General features: G+C 53.2%; 1 protein-coding gene across 4 annotated transcripts in view; it reads right to left on the bottom strand.

Annotated features, from left to right (window-relative positions):
- ST3GAL3 (ST3 beta-galactoside alpha-2,3-sialyltransferase 3) overlaps positions 1-14,400 on the bottom strand; it is a 179,707-nt gene that overhangs the window by 10,311 nt on the left and 154,996 nt on the right. For all 4 annotated transcript variants that reach the window (XM_027620586.2, XM_027620595.2, XM_027620576.2 and 1 more), the window contains 3 exons: positions 12,495-12,558; positions 11,599-11,694; positions 11,119-11,305 (listed from right to left, as the gene is read on the bottom strand). In XM_027620586.2, coding sequence (XP_027476387.1) covers positions 11,119-11,305; positions 11,599-11,694; positions 12,495-12,558 — 347 coding nt within the window. The remainder of the gene's footprint in view (positions 1-11,118; positions 11,306-11,598; positions 11,695-12,494; positions 12,559-14,400) is intronic.

Genomic DNA, 14,400 nt, shown 5'->3' with positions numbered 1-14,400 from the left:
AGGTCACACAAGTGGCTGGGCCAATATTCAAACCCGAGTGTCATGATGCCAAGATGGGTGTTCTGCCACACCACTGACTGTCGTCATTACTGTTCCCACCTCAGGAAGTCTGGGGCCTGGGGTTAAGGATGAATGGGACCTCCCCTCTGCCCTCCAGCAGCTCCGAGGCGAGTAGGGGTCACCTGGTAGGTGCCCCACATCCCATTTCACAGAGGCGACTGGGGCTCAGAGAGGCGAGGGGAGCTCTGGCTGCATCCAACTTCAGAACCTGGTTCTCTCCATGACAATGAGATGTCCTCTGTGAAACAAGGTCTGAAGTCCTGTATGTGACTACTATGTGAAACTGTTGGAAATTGGCTCATTAGCTCTGCTCTCTGTGAGATTCTGCCCAAAACTTCAGTGGGGAGAAGCAGCAGCTGATCTGGCCACTTAGGTTTGAGGGTACTGAGTGTCCCATTTACTGGGATAAGGCAAGAAGTCTTTCTCTCTAAAACACACACACACACACACACACACACACACACACACACACACCCTGCTTTGTGGGCCCAGCTCCTAAATCAGCTTCTGCTCCCTGCCCCCGGAGAAAGGGGGCCTGCGTGTGGGTCTCGAGTCCCAGAGAGCCCTGCAGGAGAGCCCCGGAACTGACACACTGAGCCATTCAGCGGCACTAGTTTCTTTTTTCCCATCTGTCACTGTCCTGAGGCAGAGTCTCCTCAGGAATTTCAGGGAAAGGAGGAATACGACCAAGACATGATTTGGGCATTCTGGGGTTTCCCCAGCCGTAAAAACATCAAGTACCAACAAAACCCCAGCCTGTCTCCTATGATAAAAGCTACGGCTTCTCTTCTCAGAAAAACACACACAGGCACATACACCTTACAAATTCTGTACACCACTGCGGAGGGTCACGGGATCCCCGAAGTCAAGGGATCTGCTGACTTCTGCTGAAGAATCTTTGGTATCGGGATGGAGGAAATAGGGGATGGGCACTGAGGAGGGCCCCGGGTGTTGTATGGAAGTACCGAATCACTAAACTCTACACCGGAAACTAAACAGACTGTTATGTATGGTAACTAACTGGCATTTAAATAAAAACTTGGAAAGGAAAAAAAAGAATCTCTGGTCATTGGGTGAGAGGGGATGAGAACCCCATAACCACCAACACTGAAGGGGCAGGTGGAAACTGAGGCGCTGGGGGCGGGTGGGGAGACTGACAGGAGCCATGAGAGAGATGGGGATGCAGTGCAGAGCAGGAGGGCTGGCGGCCGTAAAACTGAGCTTCATGTCCTGACTGCACAAGTGTGTGACCTGGGCCAGTCACGTCATCTCTTCAAGCCTCAACTTCCTCATGCGTAACGGGGATGACAGAAGCCACTTCCCAGATAGCTGGGAGGATTATATGGCAGTGCCAGATGCCCCACAGGCCAGTACACAGATGTCCAGACATCCCAAAGTGGGGGGAGGGCAGTGGGCGATGGAGCCTCCCCGCGCTGGGTGACACTGCCAAGCCCGCCACCAGAACACAGCCCTGTCCCAGAAGCCCTACTCTAATGTGACCCGGGCCTCTCACAGCTCATTCCCCTGCCCCACAGGACCCAGCACAGAGGCCCCCAGAATGATCAAACCTCTCCTCAAGGCCGGCTGTGGGCTGCATTCCTTGTCCAGTCCCTCCCCCTCCAGGAATGTCCCTGCCTCAGTCAAGTCAGGATGCAGCTCATTGGTGTGCGGCCGCCGCCAGTCTCCTGCTGATGCACCTTGCCCAGCTCTTCAGCATAGCCAAGAGCAATGGGGAAAGCTTCTGGGACGAAGGCGCCTTCCCAGCCGGGGCCCGCGCTTCCCCCGTGCCCTCGTGGGGTCTCCTCCTGCAGCCCCTTCCTCCCCCTCTCCCTTAGTTGATGAGAGGTCTGGAGGTGGAGACGCTGACCACGGGCTGGCTTTCTGCGGCCCAGAGCAGGGCAGGTGCGCTCCCTCCTACTCTCTGCTGCTACCTCCTTGGGACAGGCCACCACCTCTCCCGGGAGTCACCCCAACGGCCACCAGGGCTTCCCACCTCCACCTTCAATTCCTTCACTTCCCTGCACAAATCCGATCCCGCACACTCTCAGGACTACAATGTTCAGTGGCTTTCCACTGCCCACTGGGACAGCTTGGCAGGATAATTAAAAGCGTAGGTCTGGTTTTTGTTTTTGTTCTCCTAATCCAGCAGGAATCTGTAATGCAGTGGAAAAGACAGGGTGGTATACAAATACCTCAATACATGGTGGGGTTATTATAATGTGAGAAAGAGCCAAAGAGAGGTTTAAAACATCTGCTATACTTATTTAAAATATGTACAGAGAAGACATATCCAAAAAACATTCACGTGCATGGCACATAAAATGGGAGGGACAGCAAGGTGACAGACTAACAAAACCACACGCAAAATGAAGGGCTCAAGGGGTGCCCGGGAGGCTCGGTCAGCTAAGTGTCCGACTCTTGATTTTGGATCAAGTCATGATCTCAGGGTCATGAGACAGAGCCCCGCATCAGGCTCCATGCTGGGCGTGGAGCCTGCCTAAGATTCTCTCTCTCCCTCTGCCCGCCCCCCTTAAAAGAAATGAAGAGCTCAAAAAGGCGGCTATTTACAGATGCAAATATCTCAGAGCTAATGATTAACCCAGATCAACCAATCAACGAATACTTGAGTGCCTGTTATATATAAACCATGTACTTTTTGTACAAATAGATTCTATAACATTTTGGACAACCAACGACCCTCAAAACACAGATTACAATCATACAAAAAGAGACCTTTAACAGAATCTAGTCCAGTCCCCTGCTAAAGAAACCAAGGCCCAAGAGGTTTGTTTTCTTCTCTAATCTCTTTTCCCCGAGGACCCACCACCATCACTCTTCCCCAACAACCCAGACATGAGTCCTCCATCTCCCTTGACCTTTCCCTCTCCCTCACCCCCAGGAACCAAGCAACTACCAAATCTGTGGCCTCTGGGCAGATCCATCACACAACCATATGCTTCCCACCTTCACACTGTTCGTCAGCCCACATTGGCTTGCCCCTATGATTTTGTAGGTCTGACACTTGAACCCTGACACCCTAACTACCAACTCTGTGTCCCAGTCATGTTATTTGCCCGAAGTCGTCTTATCCTCATCTACAAAATAAGGAAAATAAGAATAGTTCCTACTTTATAGTGGTTTGTGCTATGACAAGTTAGTCCTGCATGTAATATGTCTGGCAACAAGTCAGCTCGCTGGCTTCTGCTATTGCTTATATCACAGGATGAAGTCCAAGCTCCTTGATGTGACCCTTTACCTTCTATCCCCTGCTTACCAGCCTCATCTGTAGCCCTTGCCCCCACATCCATGCAGGCTACCCCCCATGCTTGTGGAGCCAGGGACAAAATTACAAATGGATTCCATGTACCACATGTCTAAATTTTAGATCCTAAATATTTGAAAGTTACAGATCAAGGTATCAAGCTGTTAAATAAAATATATTCTATTCTCCCTTGAAAAACCACCTGGAAATCCAGGTTTGAATTTAGAATCCGGACTCCTGCCAGGCCGTGGTGGTGTGAGAAGAGCCAGCCCCAGCCTGCTTCCCTTCTCTCCCCACACCCGCTCCCACCCCACACCATGAGAAGTGCTGTGCACACGTGAGCGGACTCCCCAGCCCCCACAGCCACCTTCTGCTCCCAGCCTCTGCAAACAGCCCTCCTTGGCCTTCCAGTTCTGCACATGGAGGCGTATTCTGTCTTCAGGAGGATGGAAGTGGACTTGGCCCTGCTAGCGCCAAGAAATTCTGAGGTCTCTAGTTGCCGATAATGGTCTACCAAGTGAGGATGGTCCTTCGGTGGGCATCTCCACGGCAAGGGGTGTGGCTGGAGGAGAGCCAGGGGCCCTCTTGGCCAGGTCTCGGGGCACGACTGCACTCACGCCACACGCCAGTTATACCGATTCACCGAATATGCTACACTCATCACCGATGCTCTTCTCTGTGCCCCGAACTTCATCCAGAATGTACAGAGGCTGGGGCAGGCAGCTGGTTAGGGTCCTGGGCTTCTTTAAGTGTCCCGGAGGCCAAGACATGGGGTGGCAGGACCTCCCTGACCAGGTGGCCCTTGCCCTGTGCCCAGGGCCCGCTGCCCTCCCTGACACACTCATTCCTGGGCCCCTGCCTGGCTGAATCTCACTTCTCAGAAGGTGATGGTCATCCGCGGGAGGAGGACAATGTGGCCAGTGCAGCCCAGGGCACTGACCCGCTCACTCCTGAGAGCGCCCTGACAGGAAGCCACACGAGGAAGCTGTTCCTATCCCCACCGTACAGAAGAGGAAAATGAAACTCGAAGACGAGGGCTGAGGTGACCTTGCCCGCAGGAAGCAGCAGGGGTGGGGGTGGGGGCAGCCGTGACAACGCTGGTAGGAGAGCCCAGCCCTGCTGCGGGGTCGCTGACACTCCTCCAAGTCGTTAAACTACAACTTACATAATGAACCCCTTAGGTTATATTTGGGTTTGGCCATTATAAATAACACTACAATAAAAATCATTGTGTACAGATTGTCCTTCCTTTGGATCATGGCTATTGGTGCCAAATGTCATTTCCTTTCCAAAAATCTTGTCCCCATTTCCACTCTGACCAGTGGCCTCTGAAAGCACCTGTCACTCCACTCTTGCCAGCGGCATGTATAATTTGAACGCATTCTTTAAATCTTTTTTTTTTTTTTTAAGATTTTATTTATTTGACAGAGAGAGACAGCGAGAGAGGGAACACAAGCAGGGGGAGTGGGAGAGGGAGAAGCAGGCCTCCCGCTGAGCAGGGAGCCTGAGCAGGGAGCCTGATGCGGGGCTCGATCCCAGGACCCTGGGATCATGACCTGAGCCAAAGGCAGACGCTTAACGACAGCCACCCAGGTGCCCCTGAACACATTCTTTAAAGATGTGGTAGGTGATAAAGGCACCCTATTGCTTTCGCATGGATTTCTGACTGCTAGAAAGTTAAGCACATTTTTGTTGTTCCTAGTTATGTTTCCTTCCGTGTCATCTGTTCAGTCTCCCGCCCTTCTATCCGCTGGGGTCCTAATGGTTTTCTTGTCAACTTTCGTAACAATAACCATTTGTCTGTCATATTTCCCAAATATACTTTTCCAAAGTTTTGTGGTATCTCCAGTCTTTTTGTTGTTGTTAATTCAGTATACATTTTCATATATTATTAAATCTGATTTCTCCTAGCACGTCTATCCCTTGGAAGTTCTTTTCCCTCCAAGGGATCTGATTTCTATTCTATTTACTTCAAAGTTCCCTTTGGTCGTATTTTTATATTTTTACTTTTTAGCCATTTGGAATTTACCTTGATGTGCACTATAAGGAGAGGGTCAGAAAACTTTTTGAAAGCTATATTTGGAAAAAGTGATGAACAGAAATAGGAGTCGGCGTGGGGCCGGCTCCGTGAGGCTGACAGACAAGTGAAAGATGCAGAGCACCAGGGACAGGGCAGTTCTCATTTCCTCATCAAGGAGAGTGATCTTGACTGGCGAAAGGAAGATCAAACATGGCTAAGGGAAAGAGATGTTCAGGAGAGGCAAAAGAAGAGCAAGGGCCTGGATCTAAAAGAACGACCTCTCAGGGCCATGAAAGAGGGAGACAGCCTGGCTGAGAGGAAGGAGCCCTGACTGAGGGTCGGAAGACTTGGGTTGGAATCCTACTCTGCCAGAAGTTCCTGCCTTACTCAGGGCCTCAGTTTCCACACCTACTGATTCGTTTATGTGTGGCCAACTATGTTTGTTTGTTTGTTTGTTTTTTAAGATTTTATTTATTTGACAGAGAGACATAGCAAGAGAGGGAACACAAGCAGGGGGAGTGGGAGAGGGAGAAGCAGGCTTCCTGCTGAGCAGAGAGCCAGATGCGGGGCTCCATCCTGGGACCCCAGGATCATGACCTGAGCCGAAGGCAGACGTTTAACAACTGAGCCACCCAGGCGCCCCATGGCCAACTATGTTTAAGACACTGCTGGAGGTGATGGACTTGGAGAGACAAAACACGACCGTTCCTGTCCTCTGGGGGCTTGTAAGAGCTGACAGAGAAGCAAACCCTCAAGTAAAACAGAGCGAGGAGTGTTTCACTGGACTCTGAAGAGGAGCATCTACGATGGCCTGGCCAAGGGGGGGGCAACTGAGGCATGGAGGCTGGAAACAGGATATCCATGCTGACACAGCCAGAGCGGAGGCTGTATGTCGGGTGCAAGAAAGAGGGGTTGGCAGGGGCCAGGTCACGGGTGCTGTGCCATGGAGTCTGGCTGTATCACAGCTGAGCCTATATCCAAACCTCCAGGATGGCTCATTACAACAGACTGCTGGGCCTGCCCCCAGAGTTTCTCATTCTCAAGGCTGAAGGTGGAGCCCCAGATGCATTTCTGACACATTTCCAGGTGCTACCCTTACACTTACTTCTACTCATCGTCTGGCCGTGGAGGGCTGTTGACTGAGGCACTGCATGGAAATCATGCAGCCCAGGGCCTGGCAGGTGGAGGGGCTCAGTAAACCACAATTCTTATCATTCTCATGGGCCATGTTGTAGGGGAGGAGGGGGGAGCTGACTGATGGGAGGATTCCAAGCAGGAGGGGGATGTGGTCAGGCTTATTCTTAGGAAGACCCAGAAGCAGTCAGAGCTGGGTGTGTGTTCAGCTCTACCACTTAGCCAGCTGTGTGAGCTTGAGCAAGCAACTCAGTCTCCCTGTGCCTCAGTTTCCCGATCCCCCAAAGGGGGATAATAACAGTACTGATCTAACAGGGTCATTATGAGAACCAAGTGAAGGAATTTAAAGAAGTCTGGCAAACTGAAGAGCTTAATACGCGATGGCTATGACGAGGCTGTTGGGAGCAGGAGGAGCACGAGGAGGGAGGGAGGCAGGAAGGCGGTGGGGAGAGGAGGCAGCAGTGACAATACTGATCACAAGGCACAGTAACCAAGAGGTCACAGATGACAGTGATGAGAAGAACAGGGGGCGGGGGCGGCATGAACCCCAATCCCTGAGCACTTTTTATCTGAGGGTAGAGGGGCAGCAGTTAGGATGCGGCCGAGGGGATGAGCACAGAGGCCTCCTGGCCCTCACAGGGGAGAAGCTGGTGGGGTGGTGGGGGGATCACGGATGCTGACTCAGCAGAAGCTTCGTCAGCAGAGGCCACGGTGTGTGCCAGCCTCAGCGCCATTTCCAGGTACCCTGCACTGAGTCTCCCCTAAGGTGAGGCAATGGCAATGACCATACTGAGCTCCTAAGGCTCTGCATCCCTCCCCGGCCTGGAACAGAGTATAGGTTTAGGCGCAGATGGACACTCAGTCCCCATCTCGGGCCTGGTCCAGTAAGGCCTCATATACAGGGACCTGGTGGCCCTGTTTGCTCTGGGGATTTCCCGGACCGTTAGCCCACCCCTGCTGTCTCTCCCAGGAGGCCCTGAGTCTCCTTCCTCTGGGCCTGGCCTCTGACCCCTGCTTTAAGTCACCTCCCAGGTCAGACCCTACAGCCTAGACAGACAATCCTTATTCCCTAGTGCCACTGGGCTGTTCTAACAGCACTAATAAAAGTGATAATAATAATAATAATAATGAAATAATAAATAGCATTAATCATTGCCAGACAGCATTTACTAAGTGTCAAGCACCATGCCAGGTGCTTCTATATTTCACCTGGTTTAATTTTTAAAACAATCCCGAATGATGGGTAGTATTACTCCTTTTTAATGGATGAGACTAAATCTAAGGGGCCTGGCAAGTTACCTTAGGCAAGTTATTGCCTAAGGTAACCCAGCTAACAAGTGACAAAAGTCTAAATTTAAACCCAAGTCTATCTGACTCTAAGGCCTGATCTGTGTTCCCCTCTTAAACTATGCTGCCTTTCCAAATTCCGGGGCCCGGTCCACTCGTGCATTAGGCCCCTCCCTCCTTCCCCAAGGCCTGAGCTACCGCTGGGAGGTCAGGCCTGTGTTGAGGCTGTCCAGGGGCCAACTCCAGCCCCTGTCTTCTCCTGTCCCCCTGCCGGGCTGGAACCACACCCATACCCGCCCAGGCCAGGTCTCGGGGCCTCACTGAACTAACACCCAGTCCGAGGCCCGGCAGCAACGAGGCCAGCCTCCTAGGAGTGCGGACGAGAGAGGAGGGGGACTAGAAGGGCAGTTCCTTTCTGGGTTACCAGGCATCCTGGGCATGGGGAGGGGAGGCTGGCGGAGGCAGGAGGAACTCCTCCAAGCTTGCCGCCTAGCTCAGGGCTCCTGGGGGCTGGGAGAAAACAAGCCTTTAGGTAACTTGTTTGGAGTCATCTGTGCAGCCGTCCAGTGAGTCAGGGAACCAAATGGCCACAAATGGTGACAGGAAGAGCCCCCAAATGGATGAAGAAAGTACGGCCGGTCTTAGCACAGGCTGTTTTTTGGGTTGTTCAGTCTTCCTTTCCCATCTTTCCCTTTCCAGATCCCATCAAGGCTCCTGGGTACCAGAAAGCCACACCCACTGAGCAGCTGTGCACATAGCAAGTGGCAGGCAGACGCCATGAGCGAGGCCTAATACCCGTTCCAGCCCTGCCCAGTCAGGCCTTGGCTCCCAAACACAGAGCTGCCTCCTTCCTGCCAGAATTCTACAGGTGAGGCTCTGGGCAGGTACAGAGAGCTCCCCAGAGGCTGCTCTCGGTTGGAAACATCGCTGCACGAGCAGGAAAAGCAGGTGGCTGGCACCAGAGAGGAAGGGCCTGGAGAAGTAGCCTCCCCCACATTTACCTGGGTCTCAGATGCCAGAGAAGTGAAGTAGAGCATAGGAGAGGTCCTGTGAAGGCACCAGCCCTGGGCTCGGGGTAGGGAAGGGTTCTAAAGGAGAGGCCTCCTGTGTCTCCAAGAAGGGCTAGGGTTGGGGAGGCCATGGGCATCACTGGCTCTCCTCTGGCAGCTCACTCTAATGGCCCAAGTTATCTTTGACTTGAGAGCCAGGGAAGGCTCATGGAATTTCAAAGGACTCCTCCCGGTCCCCTCTCTCTCCTCACTCACCCCTACCAACCCTGGGAATGAGTTCTCACTAAAACAAGACTGGTCCTACATCCCTGGGCACGGCCAGGCCAGGACACAGACATCCACATGGGTGAGTGCGTGCCTGAGCAGAGCTCCTAATTCCTCATCCCAACTGCTCCAGTACCTTCGGTCAGCCTGCAGCCAAGGTCAGGCCAGGGGGGAGAACCTCAGAGTCTTCCTGGGAATAGTGAGGCCCTGCTGTCTGCTCCCTGAGTGGCGGGAGCAAAGGGAGTCTCCTGACTCTAGCTGACTGCCCTCCTTTTCTGCCTTCTTTCCTTACTTCCTTGGATGAACTATAAGAGCCTCGAATGAACTGACCTTGGTGTTCTTGGAAGGAACAGGTGACAACATCCACCTGGCTGCCCTGAATCACCCTCCCTGGCCTGCCTGTCTGATCCCGGTCTGCTCAGCAGGAAGCAGGATCTGGTGTTTGAGCCAACACCAGGTCATTTATGATGACTGGGCACTGAGGGGTTTAAAAAAAACCAACGGGATGAGGACCCTGCCGTCCAGGAGCTCCTCTGACAGAGCAGAGGATGTGCCAGGAGGGGCTGGGCCGGCAGGCAAGAGGCCAGGGCGAGAAAGCAGCCCTCAGGCTCCCTGGAGGTTCACCAAGGCAGACCCAATTCCTTCCCATGTCCCCTGAGAAGTGCCTATCCATGATCCCACTTCTGTTGCCTTCAAGGCAGAGAGAAGGGCGGGCCCTGAGGATACTAGTTTTCAGGCCATGGTTCTAAAAACAGAGGGGTGCTCCCTCAGCCCCCATTTCTCTCCCTGGTTTGCATGGGCCTTCTTGCAGCTGGAGCTGGCTGAAGCCAATCCCCTTCCTCCCCTTTGGGGCGCCAAGTTAGACCCAGTGGAGCCTGGCTGCCTCATTCAGCTTGGCTCTGGGTGGGTCCCCCTTCCCCACTCTCCCACCTACCTGAATTTCTGGACCTGACTTCTGTCTTATCTCTCGCTTGCTACCTACTTGACACTGCCTGCACTTGGCATTGCTTGGGAAAGGGCTGTGGAGTTAAACCAAATTGCACTGAGACCTCCTTAGGCAGGTTAAGCTGTTCCCACCCCCGAACTCGCCTCTAAACCTCCAGAAAGAACAACCAGCTTCTAACTGTAGGCGGAGGCCATCTGTCATCATTCTCCTCTGGTAAGAGGCTCGGGTATTAGAAGACGAATGGCCTGAACTCTGCAGTACCCCTCCCCTGAGGTGGCTGGTGACAGCCGGTTGAGGCGAGAGGGGGAATGGGCCCGGACATGTTGGCAGGTATCCCTGTAGGCCCAGAGCTGAGAAAAAGGGAACTCAGGAGGGGACTCAGTGGGTGGTCCCCCAAGGAGCAGTCACCCTACTTGGCCACACAATCTCCCTAGAGAAATGGGCCCAGGCCCTTGCCTGCCTACAACAATGAGGACAGAATCCGATCACTCCCGAAGTGCAACCAGACTCAGTGGCAGTTGGGGAATCCAGCTGCAGGTCAGCAGTACAAGTACAAAGTGGGGAGAGACCAGGACTTTATGGGCTTGGGAAGTGGCCCCCTCAAGCTCACTGAGGGGTCTGCTATCCCTACAGAATAGCCCCAGAGTCCAGACAAGGCTTTCCTCCCCAGGCTGGGAGTGCGGGTGGATTCACATGAGAGTCAGAGAGGCCTCGCAGAGGGTAAGGGGCTCGGGGAGGCTGCTACAAGGTCAGGGCGGGGGACTGTGATGATTAGGAGTGACACCGACGCTAGCCAGATGAAAGCTTTCCTTCTAGGGGGACCTAAGGCCAGGAAAGGGCCTGCAGGGTCTGGTGGGGAGGGACTCGGGGTCTGGCTAGAGAAGGCTGGAAAAGCATACGCAGTCTGGGCATCTGGGCGGGTGGCAGATATCAGGCATAGTAGCTCCAGGAGCCCACACCACTGCCTGGCCTCTCTGTCCCTTGGCTGAGTTTGGGTGTCTTTCAGCTTTAGGTCATTGACGCTTCTTTTGAAAGGTTCCTACTTGTTCTTTGCTGGGTTCAGGGGAAGGGGCTGACCTGGAAGCTGGGCAAGGCCAGGACAAGAGGGGAAGGAGCTGGTGCATGGGGAGCTCACCACTCTCTCCTTGTAGACGATGTACTTCAACCACTTGAAGTCCTGCCACTTGAAGCCAGCGAGGACAAATAGAGAATCGCGTTCATATTGCTCGGGCCGCTGCATGGCGCCCTCAGGGTAGGTGATGCGCAGTGTAGTTTTGCTGCCCACGTCCTTCTCAAAGCCTTTCACTGGTGCTGAGTTCAGTCTACAGAGAGCAGGCCCAGTCAGAGCCTGCCTTGGGCTCACTGCACAGAGCCTGTGGGCTCGTGTTTGGGGAGGGACTATGACCCCAGAATTCCCCAGGTGCAGAGAACAGGGAGTCGGGTCACCTGGAGCCACCTAGCTTTCCAGAGCCCTCCAAACCTAGAGGTTCTTCTCTAGGCTTTTGCTGACCTCCAGCCCAAATGGCCAGATAGACAGACAGTTCTCAATGGACTGGGGAACGAGGGTTTGGGCCAGGATACTCAGGCACCTGAGGCACTGATTTGGGGAGCTCACCTGACCACAATGTCATAGTCATCAATTCGTGACCCCAGAGACTTGTTGGCAAGGACACCTCCGTTGCCCACGATGATGCAGCGGCGGCAGCTGAGGCTGAGGGCAGAGAGGCAGAGACCTCTAGAGAGCTGTCCACTAGGGCTCCTTCTCCCTACCCCTCTGGTCAGGTGCAGGCTGGGATGGGGGAAGACCAAGGGGCTTGTGGCAGCATTCTGAGGCCAAAGCCATACTGTGGGTAGCTGGGCCACTTGGGACTCTGACATCCCTAGTCCCAGATACTCTCCAGGACAGCGTGGCTGTGGAAGGGGCAAGGGCACCAGTTCCGGGTGGTGAGGAAGGAGCCTCTGGTAAGATGCCATTCTAGGCTAAAGGTTCCCCAAGCGTTGGTGGAGTTCAAGAGAGAGGACAGGCCTGGAGGCTCCGGGACCCAAGGCTGGGCTTATATTCAGCTCAGAAGCCCCCGTGCTCCCATTGGCCATCAGAAAGCCCTATTCATCTTGCTCCTCCCGCCTGGGGCTTACCCCTCCAGGGTCCGTTGGCTTCAGAGCTGTCACTGCCTCCTGCATTTAAGCCCTGGCCCCCTCACCTGCCTCGACCACCCGGGCTCTCAGTCCCAGTGCTGGGCTGATTTCAGCCCAGTGTCTTCTGTCCTTACCCTGAGACCTCTGACGGCTGAGGACTGAGATATCTTGCCAAGTGCTTACAGCCCAGGGGGTGCAGGCCAGCTGGATGGCGCCCCTTATCTTATCTGTTCACCACCCCAGCATGGGCGCTATGTGTGCGCCTGTGGACATGCTGGAGAATCTGCTTGTGTCCAGCCAGGGCTGGCAGGGTCTCAACGCCTCTGCACACGCCAGGCAGCCGAGGGGCAGGGGGCTGGGTAGCAAGTGGCTCACCTGTCCAAGGCAGGGGTCAGGCGGTACTCTTTGGTGACTGACAAGATGGCTTTGATCAGATTGTCTGTGGACAGAGGAGGGAGGTTACTGTTAGAGGGTCACTGGCGTGCCCGTGCAGTGTTTGCAGATGATGGGGGGGAGGCACACGCCCCTGCGCAGGGTGGAGGTAGATGTGACAGTGTGGGGAGGGAGCTCTGGGCACAAGGCTGGGCTGGGCCACTGGCCTAGCTATAGCCCCGAGGAACGAGACGGAGGCAGGGGAACAGGCAGGCACACTCGCCTCTGCCTGGAGCCAGTCCCCAGCACCGGCATGCAGTTTCTCTCCCAGGGCTCCCCAGCCCTTCCTGGGAGGTCTCCTCTGGCTTTCGGAGGCTCTGCAGTCAGGCCCCAGGACATGGATTCCCAGGTCCGAGATGTGCCCAGAGACAAAGGCCACTAACACTAAAGAGCTCGAGTGGGCTCTGCCAACTCCCAACTCAGACCCCTTTGCCTCATTCTCTGATACTGTCTTCCCCTCACTTCCCCCCGCCCCCAACACTGCCGATCTCCAGTCTTGGTCTTGCCAGCCTGTCTCTGCCTCCTTCCATCTCCAACCCCTGAGGCCTGGTATCTGCCCACCTGCACTCCACTCAGGAGACCCTCAGCAAGGGGCCCAGGACCTCTGTCCTCAGATCCTGTGACCACTATTCAGACCTCATTCTTCTTGGCCTCTCTCTGGCTTTGGCGATGGGAACTGCTCTCTTTTCAAACTCTGGCATAAGGAGAACATTATAATATAATGTATAATGATATTGGCTTTGGGGTCAAATCCTGGCTGTGCTACTTCAGAGCTCTGTGACCTCCGATTAATCACTTACTTTCTTCGTGCTTTAGTTCCCCATCTTTCAAATGAAGATGGCAATTCCTACGCTGCAGAGTCGTTAGGAAGATGGAAAGATAATGTACATAGAGATCTGGAGATAAAGTAAGTAGATCAGTGCAGCCACAGTGGAGAGCATCTTAATAACATTAAGCAAAGATGTAGATGTGCGTAGACTAAGATCGTTCAACTCTCTTCCTAGGAAGACAGCATCTGAACGCTCACACATTTGTTTAAGGAGACGAGGAGGTTTGCTGCGGACCTGTTTGTAATAGTAAATGTTAGAGGCAAACTGAATGTTTGCCAAAGGAAAACAGATTAAATGTGGTACATGGACTACTACACAGCAGTAAAAACAAAGAAGCGACCTTGGACTATGTGTACTGATACAGATAAACCTGAAAAGCAGAAGCAAAAAAATTAATTTGAAAAGTACACACACACACACACACACAATATTATTTGTAAAATGTAAAAATATGCAAAAACAATACATTTTCAATGGATATGTAAATATGTCACAGAAATAGATACACAGGCATTGGAACAATAACCCCCAAACCAGACTAACGGTCTCCTGGAGGAGGGGAATAGAACGGGAAGGGCTACACATAGCTTTAACTGTATTTCATGTTTTATTCCTTAAGCTAGGTACACAGTACACGGTGCTCACTGTACTAGTCTTCATTCTTTTTTATATGCCTGAAGTATTCCATGTAAAGAAAGAATGCCTCCCAACTTAAAAATAACAGCCCCATCATTTTTTTTAAAAGACAGGGTGGACAACACTGTCAGATGCAGCCAAGAGGTCAAGTTGGGGACTGAAACAGACCCTTTGGATTTCACGGGGGCACTGAGCAGTGTCACTGGGGTGGTGGAAGGAAGAGGGTGCTCAGGACTAAGTGGTGACAAAGAGGAGGCAGCAGGCACAGCGAATCTTCCCAGGAGCTGAAGGAGAATGGGTAAGGAAGAGATCTTTAAGGAGGGTTCTATACTCAGTGCTTTCAGGCATCCCTTCTGCAGGGCTTCAGGGAAGGGCACAGACCT

Source organism: Zalophus californianus, chromosome 4 (assembly GCF_009762305.2).
Source record: "Zalophus californianus isolate mZalCal1 chromosome 4, mZalCal1.pri.v2, whole genome shotgun sequence".
Classification (NCBI taxonomy): Eukaryota; Metazoa; Chordata; class Mammalia; order Carnivora; family Otariidae; genus Zalophus; species Zalophus californianus.
This window is presented reverse-complemented; position numbering and strand designations above follow the sequence as displayed.